We start from the raw sequence: 14,027 nt of genomic DNA, 5'->3' as shown, positions 1-14,027 counted from the left end.
TCCGAAAGAACTAAATTAGTTTTTAAAAATTGAAACCAATTTCAATTTATTATTTTTACGTTTACATTTAAAAGTCGCCCAAGCTTAATCTTTTTATAAACTATTTTTTTGGCTAAATTACATTTTTAGTCCCTTTAGTTCCCTTTTTGAGATTTCAGTCCCCATATTTTCTTTCTTATACTTTAATTCTTGAATTTTAGAAAATCTATAATTTTACTCTAATATTCGATTTCGTTATCTTTATTTTGGCACCAGTTATTTTTCTTCGTTTTTCATTCTTCTAAATTTTGAAATTATTATTTTTAATTTTATAAAATTAATGGATTTTCACATTAGTTTCTATAAATCGTATCTTTCAGTTTTTAATCTTCAAAAGTTTGAAATTCTTTTTTTATCAACAATAATTTTAAATTAGATAAATAAACATTTTTAGAAATCTTAAAAATATATTAGAGCATTACATGAATATTAGTAAGTGTCACTTAGATTATTTGGTTTTCATTAGTTGTGTTCTATTACCTGGTTTATATGTTTTCACTGAACAACCAACGAAACCGAAGATATAGATTTTTGTTTGCGCAGGTTCTTGTCTTCCCTGTTATCTCTGTTACAACAGAAAAAACAAGTCTTTCTGTATCTTTAGTTTTGTTCCAGCAATAATGGATTTGATGTTCCCTCTGAAACCGCACAGTGTTATTCTCAAAGCACCACTCTTTTCTTCTCTGTCGTTCCCTCTTCCTCTCAGGTTCCGTGCTGTCACCGCTTTCAAGCATGTAAATATTCAATGCGAGCTTGAAGGCCGACCCAATGGGGCTCTCTCCGGTGGTGATTTCGACACTCGCTTCATTGATAGGGTATGCCCCATTTTGCTGTTGTTGTTACGAACACTTTTGCTTTTATGGGCTCTGGTTATATTTCATTCACGAAGGCTTCACTTTCCTTTTGAAGTGAGTGTTGCGTTTGTGCTCTTGTTGGTACTTTCACTTGTGGATGAAAATATCACTTTTTTGGGACTTTTTCTTTGTGGTTTTTATTGTATGTTTATACATAGCCTGAAAGAGATTTTTATTTGTTTCTTTATTGTACTATTTCTACTTCCATTACTAAGTGCTTGGTTCAGTGGCTGTTGTATATGTGTTTGATGTTATGCTGTGGATGTGTTGCTTTACCTTGAGATAGAGAAATTGGACTAACAAAGTTCTAGGTTTTGAAGGACATTTCATAAGACATTGCCTTAGGGCTTACTTGAATTTGGTGGGGGGGTTTGATTACTTTGTATGTATAGTTTCTGAAAATCTCTAGCTATGTAGGTGGGATCGGGGACAACAATTACTAAAATGTGTTGAGACAAGTTTTGTTTGCATTTTGTGACATTCTCTATTGAGTATAGTTAGTCTGCAAAAATATAATTTTCTTTTCTATTTTTGTACAACAGTGACTCTAAGTTAGGTTTGTAGAGCTTATATACTTGATTGTACTCAGTACACTTGGGGTTAAAATTTCATTTTACACGAAATCTAAATCTCTTCATTCTCTCTTTAAACTGTAATGACACCAAATTCAAAGGCAGCTATGAAAGATGAATTTGTATGATGTTGTTCATGTGTTCATTTTCCTCTAAGAAGGGGAGGAGTATGCATCTGGAAATTCTGATATCCTTGCGTAGAAAATATTTTGACTTGTGAAATGTGTCTTGTGATTTTATCATTTTCTTAATATGGTTCTTAAATCAGCCACAGATACCATGGTCTCAGTTGGTCTTCACCATGGGGCTCTGTTTTACACCATCCTCTTTCTTTTTCCTCATTTAGCCATGTACCCTGCTTTCACTTCCATCCATTCCTTCTTGGCCTCCTTTGTGCCTCCCCTTTCTATACATGACATGCAGAACTAGGAAGTTGGTGATGATAGTAGTGATGGCTGGTCTTGTTTCTTGTGGGTATGGTTAGGCTTAAGAAATAAAAGCTAAGAAGAGAACTAATCAAAATGTCCGAAACCTCATAAAAACATCAATTTTGTCTCCTAAGCTACATTATTGCCATGTCAAGTGTTGGCAGGCAACCTATAATCATTGACCAATGTCATCTCATCAAGCTGTTAGTGGGGTTTATTGAATAGTGCTAGAAGGAATTCAGTGAATTCATGCTTATCAAGAATTGTTGTTTAATAGAAGAGATATGGTACTCCAAAACAATGATGTATTAGAGTTATTCTATCTGGGGTATGATGTTTTTGTGATATTTTATTGTTTCTAGATATGTTTGACATCATATTCAATCCACCTTTTAGATAGATATAATTTTTTTATTTGGTCGGCAAAAATATGTGTAGATATATAATAGAGGGATAGATATAATGGTAAAGAAAATTTCACCATATCATCTTTTGTGCACTTTCCCTGATCTCAATACTCATGGAAGTATAATGTTTCCTTTACTGGTCCACTAGATTCATTTAGCATGTCAGTTTTAGTATATATGGTAGCAAATTTGTTACAAACTGATGACTTTGTTAAGAAATTTTAAACCTAACTCAACCTTCAAAACCGACTTATAAGGTGAGGTTTGCACCTATTTATATACTAGAAATTGGTCTTATGTTTAATAGATGCGAGACTTTCAATGCAACCCTCTCATGTTGAGACATATTCATCTTGACTACGGAACTTGACATTAATGGATGGTCTAATAACGGTCCGATAGCGGGTGGAATGATAAACTCAATAGACAACAAACTTTATTAGGATAGGCTCTGACCCATGGCTCTAATATCATGTTAAGAAGTGGACTTTAAGTCTAACTCAACCTTACAAAACCGGTTTGTAAGGTGAGGTCCACAACCACTTATATATTGTAAAATTGACTTTATTTTTAATCGATGTGGGACTTTCAATAAACTTAAATATGGTTTTAGTCCATGTGAAATAATTGATTTTTGGTTTTGCTCCCTGTAAAAATTCTTTGTTTTTAGCTCCTCTAAAACTGAAAATAATTACTTTTGATCCCTAGTATTATGACACTAATTAACTACTTATGTATTGAACAAAAGGTTAAGTCACCATTCCAAGTGATGCATACTACTATGTGATGTAATATTAGCATGCAACAGGTAAAAGAATATCTTAAGATTCTTAAAATAAATGATATTTATCTATCTTAAAATGAATGTTAGGCATTAAAAATGGTGATTTGGCATATTTGAGGGATGAAATTCACTGAGAAATACGGTATAAGGACTAAAAACTAAAACTCACATTTTATAAGGACTAAAATGAGTGCTTTCAAATTTTATACGGATGCAAAATAAAGAAACAAATTTTTTAGTGAACCAAAATCAAGATATACTAATTGTACTGGGAATAAAAACATATTTAAGCCAAAATTGATTTTAGGTTACTATTCTGATGAAATAATATTGTCAGCCACATTCATAAAATTAGTAGTTTATTCTTCTAATGGGGTTTCTCCTTAGTTATAAATTGTTGATGAGATGTTTCTAATTTTAAGTGTATTCAATCTCACAATACATTTCCATTCTAGCAAAAAGCACTGGAAGCAGCAATGAATGATATAAACAGCTCCTTTGGAAAGGGAAGTGTTACAAGACTGGGCAGTGCTGGTGGAGCTTTGGTGTATGCATTTTCTCCACATATATGTTTTCTACCTCACCTAAATTGTTGAGAAACATCAGTTTATATACCCTGTCATTATTTTCTGTGAATCAAACGGCATGACAGATTTTGTATTTCATCTTGAATGTTTGCAGTGAAACTTTTCCCAGTGGTTGTTTGACCTTGGACTGTGCTTTAGGTGGTGGTCTTCCTAAAGGAAGAATTGTAGAGGTATTGCCTCTACATATCTCGTTGTTGTTCATTTCTTTTTTTTATCATATACCCTATTAACATTTTTTGATTAGGAAGAATGAGATATATATTTATTGTCAGGGATAGTATTTCATTTAAATTTGGTTGTGTTAGACAGCAAGATACAAATGGGATTTTCACATTGGCTCTCCCATCCACGTATACAGTTAATCATTAGAAGCAAATAATGCATAAAAGTGTATTATAAATGTAAAAACCCAAATATTCTGTAACAAACCTCTAATAGTGCTTAATTATCATATGGTCCCCATTAATGATTATGTGTGAACTAATTCACATTACAATTCTTAATAACAAAACTGAGTTTTTGTAAAATGAGCTTCATAATAGAAACCCTATTAATAATTTAGCCTTTTATTAAAAAAATATTCATGTGTTATTTTATTAACAAACCCTATTATCAAGAATTGTTGTTCATGACCACACTTTAGGAAATGATGAGATGGCTGCCAAATCCCTTAAATGTCTTTCCTCCCTTTCCTTGACATGCTCTTTCCTGATCTCTTCTGCTCTTATTTCAGCTTCTTGTAGACCCATCCTTTCTTCTCCATATATTTTTGAGTTGACAATGACCATCTCAATAAAATAATACCACTTAATCATTCTCAGTCTGATTGCTCTCACTCTTGTCTCCATTGCTCCCATGCTCCCTTCTCAAAGGAGGCCTTGTCCAACCCATCCAAACTCCACCTATAGACTCATCTTCTACTCCATCAAACTTTCCATCTCTAGCTCCTGAAGTAGAACTACCTAATCCAGTAAATAAAGGTATTAGGTCTTCTCATAACTCTAATACTCATTAAGCTTGTCATTTGAGACATAACCCCAATCTACTTTGGATAAAAAGTAACTTTGACTGACGTTGGTCGAGAAAAAAACCTTTACTGACATCAATTGAAAATAATCGCAATTGAAGTCAACGGGAAAAAATGAGTTTGTCATCAGTTGAAAAATACTATTGATATTGACCAAGGAAACCCTATCTAACATTGATTGGGAAATACCACTGACCCACATTGACAATAAAATAACTAAACAATCTCAGGACAAAAAATAACTCTGGTTGACTTTAGCTTAGAAGAAATCTTTGCTGACATCAGTAAAAGAACGATGATGAATTAACAACACCCTGATCTTGGATAAACTGATAATGTCTTGGTTTTAACTGAGTTGATGACACCTTGACTGAAGCTAAGTGGAATTTTGATTTCTTACTTTTTTCTTAAATTTGAAATTCAAAGTACTCATAAGATTTTAGGATTTCAAATTCTTTATTAAACAGCATATTTTATCATGAAATAATTCAAATTGTCTATACAAATGTATTACCTTCTTAAAATTCCCCATTCATATCTGTTTTGTCATGGGTCAAGCTGATATTATCTGCTATATCTTTTCAAGATATTTGGACCAGAAAGTAGTGGGAAAACCACCCTAGCTCTTCATGCTATTGCAGAAGTGCAGGTAACTTATCTGTCTGGATTTTTTCAAATCATTAATTCTTGATCATGAAGAATCACTTAATATAAAAGAAAATTGTGGGTCAATATGCTATTTTTTTATGATGTGCAGAAGTTAGGAGGCAATGCGATGCTTGTTGATGCAGAGCATGCTTTTGATCCTGCATATTCTAAAGCATTAGGAGTGGATGTAGAAAATTTAATTGTATGCCAACCTGATCATGGAGAGATGGCTCTTGAGAGTAATATATTTTCCTTTAATGTGATTGTGTTCTAATGGAAAAAATAATCTTTGTGCTGCCCATATTGCAATAGTGGGGTGCTGTTTGGTGTCTATGAATTGATTGAACTTTCCATATTATAGTTGCAGACCGAATGTGTAGATCTGGTGCCATAGATCTCATTTGTGTGGATTCTGTCTCAGCTCTCACTCCACGAGCTGAAATTGAAGTAAACAATTACTTCTTGATTTCATGTACTCCTGGTTATAATTTAAGAAGTGCATTTTTTTAACACATCTTTTCATATAAATGCACAGGGGGAAATTGGAATGCAACAAATTGGATTACAAGCTCGTCTTATGAGCCAAGCTTTGCGTAAGATGTCTGGAAATGCGTCTAAAGCTGGTTGTACTCTTGTATTTTTGAATCAAATAAGATATAAGGTACTTGTGCTTAATGAATCAAACTTTTCTTTTGGTTGACTTCATACATTTCATTATGACTATTCCAACTGCTTACTCAATCAATGGAGTTCAATGTTTATATTTGATTTTTTAAACCTCTAGTTCTTGTTAATATGATTAATTTTTTTATTTACTTCTGTAGATTGGTGTCTATTATGGAAATCCAGAAGTGACCAGTGGAGGAATTGCATTGAAGTTCTTTGCATCACTTCGGCTAGAAGTTCGTTCTATAGGGAAGATAAAGTCTGTAAGCTCAATAACACTGTCATAGCATAATCTTTTATATAATCTTAAACCTTACTGTTTTCCAGAGGCATCTCAACTCCAAACTATCTCCTGTTTTACTGAAATTACCTTTTTGAATGTGATGTCAAAGTTGTTTGATGAGGCATCACTGTGCATTTTCATCGTTCTGGTTTGAATTTCTTTTAGGCTAAAGGAGATGAAGAAATTGGCCTTAAAGTTCGTTTAAGAGTTCAAAAGAGCAAGGTAAGCAACAATATTTGTAAAATTTGAAAATTTCTGTTTAAAACATTTCTATTCATTTTTTGCAGTTCTGCATAACATAATCCCTTGAAACTTGACATTTATTATACTTTCCAAAGTTAGGAATTTTGATTCATTCTTTCCTATCATTTATCAGTCTCTCTGTTTCTTGCCCTAATTTATTCTAGATTTATTGTAACAGTGCATAAAAACAGAATAGCAGTGTGACACTCTTGAGTTTGGTGCATTATCTCCCGAGTCTCTTTTGATAGTTGTTTTTGTTTCTCTTGTCCTTATTTCATGTCTTCAAGGAAATTCAACTTGAAGACTCCTCAGCTGTGTTACACTTTTGAGTCTGCCACATTATTTCCTGTGTCTCTTTCAATGGTTGTTCTTGTTCCACTTGCCTTTTTGTGTCTTCTAGGAAATTCTAAATGAGGATTCCTGAGTTATTTGACCTCTTTAAACATACCAGTGATACCAATAATCCATTGTGGTGCCTGAACATGCCGCTGCACCTGCCCGTGAGGCCATGCCAGACACGTCCCCAGTCCCAATTCCTTTACTAGACTCTGCCCTACCACATATTCTTCATGTAATGAGCCATCTTCTCTACATGACAAAAACTAACAGAAATTTGCAGTTTTAGACAAAGCTCCTTGCTAATTTATTGTGACAATGAGAGTAATATTTTTTTTCTTTGCTCCACTATATCAACATACATCCAAATATATAAGAGAGTTAAAAAGGAAACAAAGGATTTTGCTGATAAAGTACTAATTGTCCATAACAAGTAATAAATTAAAATAATGTGCCTACAACTCAAAAATAAGAAAAGTAACCTTAGTAGTATCCAAAAATAATTGGCCATTCCTAATTCTAGGAATCAGACACCTTTGAAGGATCCTATTCATGATAATCAATTCCCATGGTTGGAACGGTGGCTAGGGCGTGGTCCCTCACTTAGATGATTCCTTGCAGAAGACGCCATAAGCAATGCAATCTTTTGGTTAGTTACATTAGTACATGCAAAGGCCTTCTTTACAACACCTTCAGTAACAGGAAACACAAGGTCCCACCAAGCAACCTTGAAAAGAGTCTTCATGGAGGGCTCCTACCAACCTCTAATATTGTCCATGCATGAGGTCCTATTTGGCAACCTCATGTGGGTCCAATATTTGAAGATAAGGGAGAGAAAGTATCCCTCATGAGCATAATGATGAGCCTTTGGCTATGCAAGGCATGCTTATGGTGGAGTAGAGAAATACTAGAGGCCATGGGACTCATTCAACGCCAATCATCTGTCTTGAACTCTAGTCATGCATGGTAGCTGTTAAGAAGTGGACCTCAATGCCACAAAACCGGCTTGTAAGGTGAGGTATGCGCTCACTTATATATTATAAATTGCCTTTATCTCTACTCGATATGGGACTTCCAACACACTCCCTCACGCCGAGGTATATATATCTTGAGTGTTAAACTAGATATTAATGGGTGGTTCGATCATGGCCCGATAGCGGGTGGAACAATATGTCCACACAAATCTCGCTAGGATAGACTCTAACCTGACTCTGATACCATGTTAAGAAGTGGACTTTAAGCCTAACTCAACCTCACAAAATCGGCTTGTAAGGTGAGGTTTACACCCACCTATATACTATAAATTGACCTTATCTCTAGTCGATGTGGGCCTTCAAACAGTAACAATGTCTTTAGTAAAGGTAATTAAACAGTTATGGGATTGGTTGAGGCGATGAATAAAAAGGATATTAAAAGAACACTTAGGTACATTTAGAACAAAATCTATGGTTAAGGAAGGAAAGGAGTGGGTAGTGTTGAGCCCCTACGGTTGGGTTTGGGAACCATTGGCATGATCAAATGTAGAAAAGGAAGAAGAAAGAACAATTACCAGAAATGTGGTTAAATGCACCAGAGTCAGCAATTGAGGACCAACGGAAGGAGACTAAGAGATGCTAGCAAAGGAGTTACTAGTGTGTGCAATTCAAACAATAGGGATAGTGTTTTGGAGGTTCTCATACTATTGATAGCAAGTATTTGCTAAATTACATGGCTCAAGCAATTCCTCAACAACTATATATTGTGATGATTAAGTTGCTATCCAAATTGAGTCAAAACAGGTCTTCAGTGAATGTACTAAGCACATAAAGATATTTTGTAGATTTGTAAGAAAGGTTTTGTCAAGGGAAAATACAACTTCCTTTGTTAGATGTAGTGACCAACTGGTTGACATGGTCATACTCATTTAAAGACTCTGTCTGCTGTCTATATTTTAACAAGCTGGTTTGTATGCAATGCATGCTTCAACCTAAAGTGGAGTGTTGTAAAATTATTTTGAATGAGGACATTTATTACATGCAAATATGGAAATATAGGTTACTACAAATTATGATTTATTCTCGTTTCCCTATTGTAAGATTTTAAATAATAGCATATGTATGGTATACTGATAGGAATACTAGGTGATAGGATAGAAAGCAGGGGAGCCGAATGGTAGGAGACAAGATAGTCGAACGGTAGGAGGCAAAAGGGAAGCAAGCCGAACGGTGGAAGGCGGTGAAGAGCTGGAGCCGAACGGTAGGAAGTAGGGGGAAGCAAGCGGAACCGTGGAAAGTGGTCAAGAGTTGGAGCCGAACAGTATAAGGCAGGGGGAAGCAAAGCCGATTGGTTGAAGAAGTTACTATCCTAACTGCTCGCAGTTAGGATAGGCAGGAAATATTTAGTATATTTAGAGCGATATTCAGGGAAATATATTCTAGGGAAAGATTTTATTGTAGGGAAATATTTTATTTAGAACAATATTCATATTTTATTCTAGGGAAATATTTTACTTAGAACAATATTCTAGGGAAAGATTTAGCACAAGATGGGTGGGAAATAATTAGTATAAATAAAGCTAGAGGCTATTGTTAGGGTTATGCTTTTGATTATTGAGTTTTGTTGACAAGCGGCTAGACGTCCTGTGAGGGAGGTTATGCTCCCAAGTAACTGAAGGAGGTTATGCTCCCAATTATTGTTTACTTTTGTTTATTCAGATATTACCATCAATTAAAAAGATTCATTTGTCTTTTCTACCTATCGTGATCACTGTTATAAAAAGCACTGTTATCGTGATCACTGTTAATTACGTCTCCTACTCGGATAGATAACATATACAATCACTGTTATAAAAAGCACTAACCCTTAATTTCAAATTAGGTGATATAATAAAATAAAATATGGAATCAATCCCTGAGTTCATTTGAGGTGCTCTAAATTACTCTAAAGATAAAACCAAGATATTTGGAGATATATTTTTTATATTTTAGCAAATATTATGCTTGTATTTTCATTGATTTTAAACTATGTTCCGGAGGTCATTAACTCAATACGTTGTTGTAGGTGTCAAGGCCTTACAAAATAGCTGAATTTGAAATTATATTTGGAGAGGGTATCAGTAAGCTGGTGAGTTTTGCAGCATACAAGCATTTAGACCTGTTAGTTTATATCATTATTTTAACTCTTCCTTCTGAATGCAGGGCTGCATTTTAGATTGTGCAGAAATGACGGATATTGTCTCAAAGAAGGGCTCTTGGTACAGCTATGGAGACCATCGGTATTGTGTCTACTTTCTGAGTCTTAATACTTATTTTTTATTTATTTAGAGATCTCTTTCATTGTTCTCTATAATGTAAAATTTATTAGCAAGCTAATCAGTTTGTGAAACAAAAGTTGGTTTTTCTCCAATGCCTTCTTTCTCTCCCTTTTCCTTGTATTCCCCATTCTTTCTCCAAATGGTTGGTCGGTTGTTTTTGTATGTAAGTTTCCATAGTTTAATGTTAACCAACCAATTGGTGTCTTGAAACAGGTTGGGACAGGGAAGGGACAAAGCAATACAGTACTTAAAGGAGAACACGTATCTTTTAGAAGAAATTGAAAAGGTTGCATTATCTGAGCCTGTTATATGCTGCTATTGACTTCAAAATTAGATCTTACGCTGTATATTCTTTTGTATCTTAAAATGATAAACTGCTTGTGTGATTGCTTCCTGATTATGTTTTTATACTAGTTCCTGAGCCTTATAGGAGTTTCACAATGGGATTCATAAGAATGTCACTTGGATGACGGTGGAGCATACCAATTTCTTAAAATGATAAACTGCTTGTGTGATTGCTTCCTGATTATTTTTTTTTCAATCCGTTACCGTTATTACTTCATTTTTGTGCAGTGGAATGTGCAAACTAATGTTTGGTGCCCCTGAAATTGCAAACCAAACACACACTTAGGCATTGGATCCCATTCGAGTCATTATCAGTTATAACAAATAGATGCTCAAGCCAACGAAGAATGTTGGGAAAAAACAGTGATAAGCCTCACAACAACTCATACCAGATTTGAGTAATGTAGAGCTAAAGCAACCAAATCATGCATGATGAGGCTATTTCAAGACATACAAATAATGTCATCAGTAGTATACTTTTACAAAATGGTTTTATAGGGATGAGAAAACCATTTTGTATGATGGTATTAGAGCCTATCTTTGATCTATTAGAAGGTCCACTCACCATGTTTTACATGTACCAAGCCTAGTACTGCTAGACGTGAGGGGTTTTGGTTAATACTCAAGGTGTGCATCAACAAGAGATAGTATCTGTTAGGTTTCCGAGTAAGAGACCTAACTATTCTCGCAACACCCACTCACGCCAACGCAAATAAACAAGAGAAAATCAAAGGAAATGTGTATAATCTCTGTAATGGTATGTATTCACTGTGACTGTAAAATGAAAACAATACAACTTGGGAGCCTAATCCCCCTCAACAAGGTCCAGGACCTGTTTACAAAACATAAGAAAATAATCGTTCTTGTATCTGAGATAACCCAGGTATATTTATACTCTCTCTCTCCCCATAACAGCCTAACAAACTTTCCCGCTCTTTTTATTCATCATCAGCCGTTCGGTATTAGCAACCTTATACCGTTTGGCCATGCGCTCCCTCCTCCTTAGCAGCCACCGTTCGGTATTAGTGTATATACCGTTCGGCTCCTTCATTCCTCCTCCTCTACCGTTCGGATCCCCACTCCCTTCCTCCTATTCCCCTACCGTTCGGACCATCCTTCTCTTACCGTTCGGTATTTTTCTTCCTCCTTTTATATACTTTCCAACTCCTAACAGTGTCAAAATACGATATAAGAGAGGGAAATTCTCACCTTACAAGATAATTTTGTTAGATTGAGTTATACCCAAATCCACTTTGTAATATGGTATCAAGGTCTATCCTAGCAATATTTATTGAACTTATCATGTCCCTGCTATTGAGGTGTTATTGGACCCCTCGCAATTTCAAGTATCTATTCCGCTCTCTAGATGTCCATGTAAGAAGGAATTCATAATGTCTGATTGGTGAAACGATCAATGGCAGCTGACAAGCATTGTTAGAAAGAGATGCACAAAAGTAATCTTGGCAGAGGTGTCTCGATAGTTGAATCCAAAGATTTGAGTATCGTCTTTGACCACCAAGTGAGCTTTGTAGTAATAAATATTGTCACATGTTTCAGCCTTCATGGTATACGCTCTGGCAACTAACACTAGTCTTTTGTGGGAGGTAAGTAGACCTATTCCAAAGGGCCATTGACTTTTTGAGAAGCCATTTCATTTCATCTAACATTGCTTGATTGCAACACGGACTAGTCATGAATTCAATTGTAGACATAGAATCCAAAAAGAAATAGAAAGAAGCTACTCAATCACGATGAAGAGCACTAACATATAAAGGGTTAGGGCTGCAAGTGTACCAAATACCTTTGTCTAGGAAAATGAGAAATCATCTACAGGAAACTCATCTTGAGGAAGAAATGATGTTGGAAGATCAGTAGGTCAGCCGGTCGAACCACCAGATATCTTCTTATTGATCAATGTTGTAGAAGTTTTCTCATATAACTTCTTTAAATTATTGTTATTAATTTGTATATAAGATAATTTTACCTTTTGGAGAAACTAATTTTATTATATATTATTCTTTTCTCCTACAAGTGCTTATGGAGAAGTTACTACAAACATATGTTTAACTTTCAACAGTACAACTAATACACTTGTCTTATTGTCAGAGAGATTCCATATCGATTAAATATATGATTAAATTTTAGTATATAAGTAAATGTAAATCTTATAAGTTTATGGTTTTTGTAAAGTTGGATTACACTTAAAATCCACTTTATAAGTTCTGCTATTGGTTAAAATTTATTGGGATAGAGTGATTTATGAGATTCACAAAAGAATTGTAATTTTCGATAAATTTCAGGTAATAGTAGACACTGGTGTTAATATTTCTTTTATTGGGGGTAGTAAATCCTGACCCTAAATATGTGGGTGGTCTCAAATTAGTTTTCCTTCCACTTTGTGGTTTCTTTTGGAGGATACTGTATCCTCTCATGTTCTCTCTTCCTACTTACTAATGTATCTATAAAGTTAATGTGTCCTAGTTTTCATTTCATATATTACTAATACATGGTTTTTGACCAAATTTATCTTAAATTTCAGTTATAAATAACCAGATTACTGTAATGGCAGTTAGTAAATTTTTAGTTTTTCCCAAAAAGGAGAGAATGTTTGTTTCTCATGTTTTGTGTATCTTAAGAAATAACTATCTTAGGAAACTATATTTCCAAATTTTATTTTACTGTTACACACAATTGTAGGATTCATGAAGATAAGAAATTGTTTATTTGCAGGTAGTTAGGTCTTCATTGGTTGATGGAAGTAATCAAGCAAGCCTTGCACACATGAAGAACAGTCCAGTGGTGCATCAAGATGATGATATATTTGAGGAAAGTCAGTGATAATCACTTATTTGGGTGGTTGGTTCCAGAAACTGGGAAATTTTTTCTTCACACCATATCTAAGTGAAGTTGTTTTGGCTTTGATGATTACACCAATTTTTGGCTCATCCATCTTGATCCATTAGTGTTAAAGAAACTGATGGAATGAGACATGAACAAAAGGATAACAGTGAAACATTGAGGATTTTGAAGGACTGATTTTCAACCCAGAATGTTCTTTGAATCCCAAGTAATGCAATCTAGATTTCTATTTTTGGTTGAGTTATAGCTGAAAAACCTTTGATTCAATTACAAGTAAAATTAGATTTTATTCTGATAAATAATGTTGAATAATTTCATTTGATTTTCTTGATTTCATAAAATAAAGTATATTTTATAATTATCCTTAATGAAGATGGTGTTTATAAGTAGTTTATGAAATAACAGAATTAGACAGTACTAAGAAAATTGGAATTTATTATATTATGACTTCCCTATGCATTATGGCATTATGGCATATGATTTTGGAGGAAAAGCTCAAATTATTTATATGCTCCAAATATTTTGGATTGTAAAATCCCAAATCTTATTTTGGATTTTGTGATATGGAACTTAGAAATGTTCTTCTGGATTATATAATTTAGAAGTGTATCACGAATTATAAATGTAGTATTGATAATACTTTTCATAATATATTTA

General features: G+C 34.3%; 1 protein-coding gene across 1 annotated transcript; it reads left to right on the top strand.

The window, feature by feature from the left end:
- Positions 1–482: 482 nt before the first annotated feature.
- LOC108318809 (DNA repair protein recA homolog 1, chloroplastic) lies at positions 483–13,731 on the top strand. The gene is made up of 13 exons (XM_052878300.1): positions 483–854; positions 3,540–3,631; positions 3,766–3,841; positions 5,285–5,347; positions 5,456–5,585; positions 5,708–5,793; positions 5,882–6,007; positions 6,171–6,275; positions 6,461–6,517; positions 9,914–9,976; positions 10,051–10,127; positions 10,380–10,452; positions 13,242–13,731. The coding sequence occupies exons 1-13, from the start codon at positions 660–662 to the stop codon at positions 13,347–13,349; spliced, it is 1,251 nt and encodes a 416-aa protein (XP_052734260.1). The 5' UTR covers positions 483–659; the 3' UTR covers positions 13,350–13,731.
- Positions 13,732–14,027: the final 296 nt, after the last annotated feature.

The sequence above is a fragment of the Vigna angularis genome, chromosome 5 (assembly GCF_016808095.1).
Source record: "Vigna angularis cultivar LongXiaoDou No.4 chromosome 5, ASM1680809v1, whole genome shotgun sequence".
Lineage (NCBI taxonomy): Eukaryota > Viridiplantae > Streptophyta > Magnoliopsida > Fabales > Fabaceae > Vigna > Vigna angularis.
This window is presented reverse-complemented; position numbering and strand designations above follow the sequence as displayed.

What these genes read in the sequence shown, in the direction of transcription:
- LOC108318809 (XM_052878300.1), top strand. Translation starts at nt 660, where the DNA reads ATGGATTTGATGTTCCCTCTGAAACCGCACAGTGTTATTCTCAAAGCA. An exon ending in TAAGAGTTCAAAAGAGCAAG is followed by an intron (nt 6,518 to 9,913) that starts GTAAGCAACAAT and finishes ACGTTGTTGTAG; the next exon opens with GTGTCAAGGCCTTACAAAAT. An exon ending in TACAGCTATGGAGACCATCG is followed by an intron (nt 10,128 to 10,379) that starts GTATTGTGTCTA and finishes GTCTTGAAACAG; the next exon opens with GTTGGGACAGGGAAGGGACA.